At 60.3% G+C, this 4687-nt stretch overlaps 1 protein-coding gene across 1 annotated transcript; it reads right to left on the bottom strand.

Moving 5' to 3' along the window:
• Positions 1-2909: 2909 nt before the first annotated feature.
• Positions 2910-3177, bottom strand: MNEG_12801 (hypothetical protein; the record flags this gene model as incomplete). Its single annotated transcript, XM_014038727.1, has 1 exon — positions 2910-3177. A coding segment is annotated over one exon (268 nt), but the record flags the coding sequence as incomplete, so codon positions are not given.
• Between the last annotated feature and the right edge of the window lie 1510 nt (positions 3178-4687).

Genomic DNA, 4687 nt, shown 5'->3' with positions numbered 1-4687 from the left:
TTCAGACAGGCGTCGTGGTGGGGGCCGGCTGTGGTAGATTTGGGGGTGAAGGCGCCTGCGGGCGATTTCTAGGGGGCGTGGTTGGCCGCGAGCACGTGGGTCCGCATTTGTGTATGGTTGGCGCCTATATCTGCAATGGGCGGGACGGGTGTATTGGAGCCTGCTGCACATTGTGGTGAGGAGCAAGCCTGCAACGGATAGCACATGCAACAACATGATTGTGTCCATGCCAAAAGGTCGAGCGTCTGCGACAACAGGGCCAGTGGTGGCAGCAGCGGTGTTAGCGGCACCAGCAATATTAAGTTGATTGATGGAGCGCACGATCAGAGGAGCAGCAGAATTGGCAGCAGCAGCAGCGGCCGCAGCTGCAGCGGCGGTGATGGTGCCGGTGGCGCCGACAGGCCCGGCGCGGCGCCCTGCCAGCAACTGCGGCCATGAATCATTATAATGCGCATTTTTCTTACTGCATATACGCGTTTCCAGAGCAGTCGCCGCAGGAGCCACCATGAAATTCAAACGGGGCTGGTGGCGCGCAGGCTGCAGGGTCTCCGCTGCAGCGTCCTGGCATTGTATCCAGATGCTGTTATCAAGTCCTTTGACATCCTCAGGTTTCACTAGGAGTGCCTGCATGAGCACGACGAGAAGCACGAGTAACAATTTGATCCCGGATTTGGTGGGTCCCTGGACAGGGGCGGCTCCGCGCCCGCTGTCAAACGATCCCCAACGACCTCTCTGAGGGACGCGGGGGGCCCGCAGCGGCCCCCTGTATAGCAGCCCCTCAGATCGAATCGTGGGCGCGTCATGGCATTTTGACGATGCCAGTGTACGCGGCTGAAAAAAACGCTTGCAGCTGCGCGGTGGTGGCGAGCGGGCAAGCAGGGTCAAATTGTTCCAGTGCAGCAGATGTCGTGGACAAGACATGCTTGTCCTGACTATGAGCGCACATTACAAGCTGCGCCTTACTCCCTGTGGACCAATGGGGTGCACGCGGCTCGGGCAGCGGGTTGCGGGTGTGAACGGCCCCGCTGCTTTGTGGCTCTGGCCTTCACTCCAGCCCTTGCACCACAACTCTACCTTGCATTCCTCCTAAGGGTTGTTGGAGTTAAACTTACAAACAATGGTACCGTATACATGGAGTCCAATCAATGCAACGTCGTGTGACCAATACACACGTGCAATGGTGGGAGTGAGCGTCCTGGCCAGGGCAGTGATTGCCACAACCTTGCATTCAAGAACATACCGTGGTTCTAACGTGTGCGCCACCAAGCCTCGTTGCCAGCACCATCACCCTCGATCATACTGCCCAGCGCAGCCGCATCTCTGTACACAAACCGCTGTGGTGCTTGGGGTAGGCTGAGGACTGGGCCTCCTTTCCAATCAATCATGAGTCCCCGCACTCTGTGTCCTCCTGAGCCTTACTGCGCCGTGCTACCACACTGGTCAGCCTGGCCCGGACAGGAAGTGCGGTGATGCTGAACTCTGTTGACACCCTGCAATCTCACCCTCACTATCCAGGGTGCGTTCTGGTGGAAACACAGCCCGTACTTGCACCTCTCGTGAGCACCTGCTCCTATTGCTGTATGAACTGCGCTGACTTGTTAATGGTATGGCGATCCTCGAGCCCCATACTTCCGGAAGCTTCACCCGACCCGCCAGCCGCCACCCCCCCTGACACACACACACACACACACACACACACACGCGCGCGCGCACGCGCACGCACACACACACACACGCACGCGCACACACACACACACACACACACACACCCACTCACACACACACACACATTCTCTGTCTCACATGCGCACGCACAGGCTCACACATGCGTACACACAGACACACACAATTGCTATGTCTCTCACACATACATACATGCTGTGCGGTGTGAATGCAGGGGTGCTGGAGGGTGCAGGTGAAATGTTGAAAAGTCAAGTGGTAAGAACGTACGTGCGGCGCCCCCATGCCAGCTGGCGTGCTCCTTTGAAATGACCATTGAATTTGTACTCAACTGTGTCAAGATGATGCCTGGCCACACGCAGTTGTGCCTTGGCCAGCAGCGGATCTATCACCACCAATCCCATCTAGACGCAATATTTGCGTCAAGCATTCGTTGTGGAGCTAGAGGCCAGTTGGATGCGCTGCACATCCTCCCAAGTGGAAGCAAACATCAAATCAGACTGATGAGCACAACTTTGTCTGCCAGCAGGCACGCCTTGACCGTGCAAGTGTGGAGATGGATTGGCTGCTGATAGAGACCCAGTCTGATCACGGAAAGCGAGCCGCATTAGCCGCATGTGAAGCTGAATCGCGCTTGCGCTGCGCAGCGCGCAGTTGCACGCCCATGTGATACTGCACACATTATTGTGTGCAAGAGGGCGTTGGCGTTTGGGTGAAGTGGTTGAGGATAAGCAGGAAAAGACGCCTCCAAACCCCCAGAATACATGCGCCCTTGCGAGGCGACCGGCAGCAACTGCATTTGTGGGCACCATGTTTGGGTATGCGTTCAAAAACTGCCCCAGCACTGCGCGGGTGCCAGGGCAGCGGAGGGGGGGGGGACGGCGGGCTGGTGAAGCGCAGGCACCCAGTTCCACGGGTAGACACTAACACTGACAAGCAACAATAATCCTGCGCATCAGACAAGAAAATCCCCTGAACACATGTGTGCGCGCATGCCCACCCACCTACCCGGCTTAGCAGGTAGTGTGACCGGTGCAGGTGAGCCACAGCCCTCACCTTTGGCGGCAGCAAACTTCCCGCCATTGTTTAGAAAGTTGGCCAGCTGTTACTGCACACGCCGTTGCTGCTGTCGGCCCGGTGCGCAAGGCTGGCGCTGCACATATTGACCACAGCGGCTGGGCTGGAGACAAGCTCAACGGCTGTGCGGGCTTCACTCCCTGTACCGGCAGTTAAGCCGCTGCAGGTGCCGTGTCCATCCCTCCAAATGCCAGAGCCCGCTGGGGCGGCGGAGGCAGCAGCGCCGCTGCCGCTGCAGCGGCAGCCTGGCTCGTGACTGCCGCATCACAACTGGCTAGTGTAGCCCTGCCTGCTGCTGCTGCAGGGGCGTTGCGCGCTGACGCCTCTCCTGTGGGTGCCGCCGCTGCCATCACAAACGCTGCTGCTGATACTGCCATCGATGCCGCCATGACGTCTGCCCTGACGACCGACCTGTTGCGCCTGGCGATCCCGGGGCAGCTACTTCTGCTGTCACCTGCCCCAACCGCAGCGCTTTATTTGTAGCAAAATCCAACACTCGCTTTGAATGCGGGCAGCTCTTCCAGCAGCCCGCGCATGTTGCTGGCTCCCACTGCGCGCATCATTGACTGCTGCTGACTGATTGGCGCAGCTGACACAGCTGTTGCAGAGCTGGACGGCGAGGGCATTGTGGACGCCTAGCCATGTCCTGAGCTGCGCACAGAGGCCGCCGCACGTGCACGACTGGTCGTGCGCAGGGCGTTACTGGGGAGCCGCCTCCAGCTGCTTCCAGCAGTGGCAGCACAACATGCACCAAGCGTCTCCCTCCAAGAGGGCAGCTCGTTTGCATTTGCATGCCAAGCTGCAAGACGCTCCACTGCAAATTTCACAATTGATATCTGCGCGTCGAGGTGCTGCTGCTCCTGGCCTTGCTGCTTGGTTTCATGTCGCTTTTGAGGCCAGCTCTGGTGCAGCGTGCTCACACCAGCCTGCACGCTCGCCAGCCGCGACCCCAGCGCTTGACTGGTGCGATCCACGAGCGCAGCGTCCACTACTCCGCCGCTCTGGGCTCCTGCGTCTGCCGTCATCACTGCTATTCTGGTTGCCACGAGCAGCTCCGGACATAACAACACTGGGTCCTGCATGCCCTGCGCCTGATGGGCCCACTTGCTGCTGCTGCTGCTGCTGCTGCGGCTGCCGCTGCTGCTGTGGTTGCTGCTGTTGCAGCTGCTCTTGCACTCTGGCGCAGTTGGCGCAGCGGGTCTGCATGCAGCAGCTGCAGCCGCTGCTGGCGCAGCAGCAGCAATACCTGCCGCAAAACCTGCTGCTGCTGCACCACCTGCTGCTGCTGCACCACCCGGTGCAGCTGCACCATCTGCTGCAGCTGCTGCAGCGGCCAGTGCTGTTGGGTATGCAGGTGCGGCTGTTGCTGACCCTGCTGCGGCTGCTGCTGCTGCCGCGACTCCTGCGCCTGTGCGTGCGGCATCAGCTGTAGTGCTTGCAGTACTGCGAGCGGGAGCGGGTGTGCAGCGAGCTATGGGCCATTCAGCAACGGCGCGGCTAGCAGCGGCGAGCTGTCAGGCACAACAGCTGCCAGCCAGCACCCTGGTGCCTGCACCCCAGCCAGCTGTGCACCGCTTGACGTGACGCTTAGCGATCCCAAGCGTGAGACACCACCGACGTGCGACGCTGTGGGCGCGGAACCGTTGGCGCTGGCGGCATGTACGCGCGACGCCAGTGGCGCTGAGCCCGCAGTGGAATGTCAGCGAAGCTGGCGGGAGCAGGCACCACACCTGCCGGTGAAGAAGTCTGCTGCTGAGCACTCCGATCTTCCACGGTTGAGGCGTGCTGCTGGCCGAGCATGTCATGCTGCACACTGTACTGGCGCTCGTCGTCGCTCGCGGCGCAGGCGGCCAGCGGCGCGCACAGTGCTGCAGCCGTGTAACATAAGCAGCGTGATGTTAGAAAAGGATTCCGGTGCTGTAGCAACGAC

This window comes from Monoraphidium neglectum, assembly GCF_000611645.1.
Source record: "Monoraphidium neglectum strain SAG 48.87 unplaced genomic scaffold scaffold03445, whole genome shotgun sequence".
Classification (NCBI taxonomy): Eukaryota; Viridiplantae; Chlorophyta; class Chlorophyceae; order Sphaeropleales; family Selenastraceae; genus Monoraphidium; species Monoraphidium neglectum.
The sequence above is the reverse complement of the archived record's forward strand: the minus strand, read 5'-3'. Positions and strand labels throughout refer to the sequence as shown.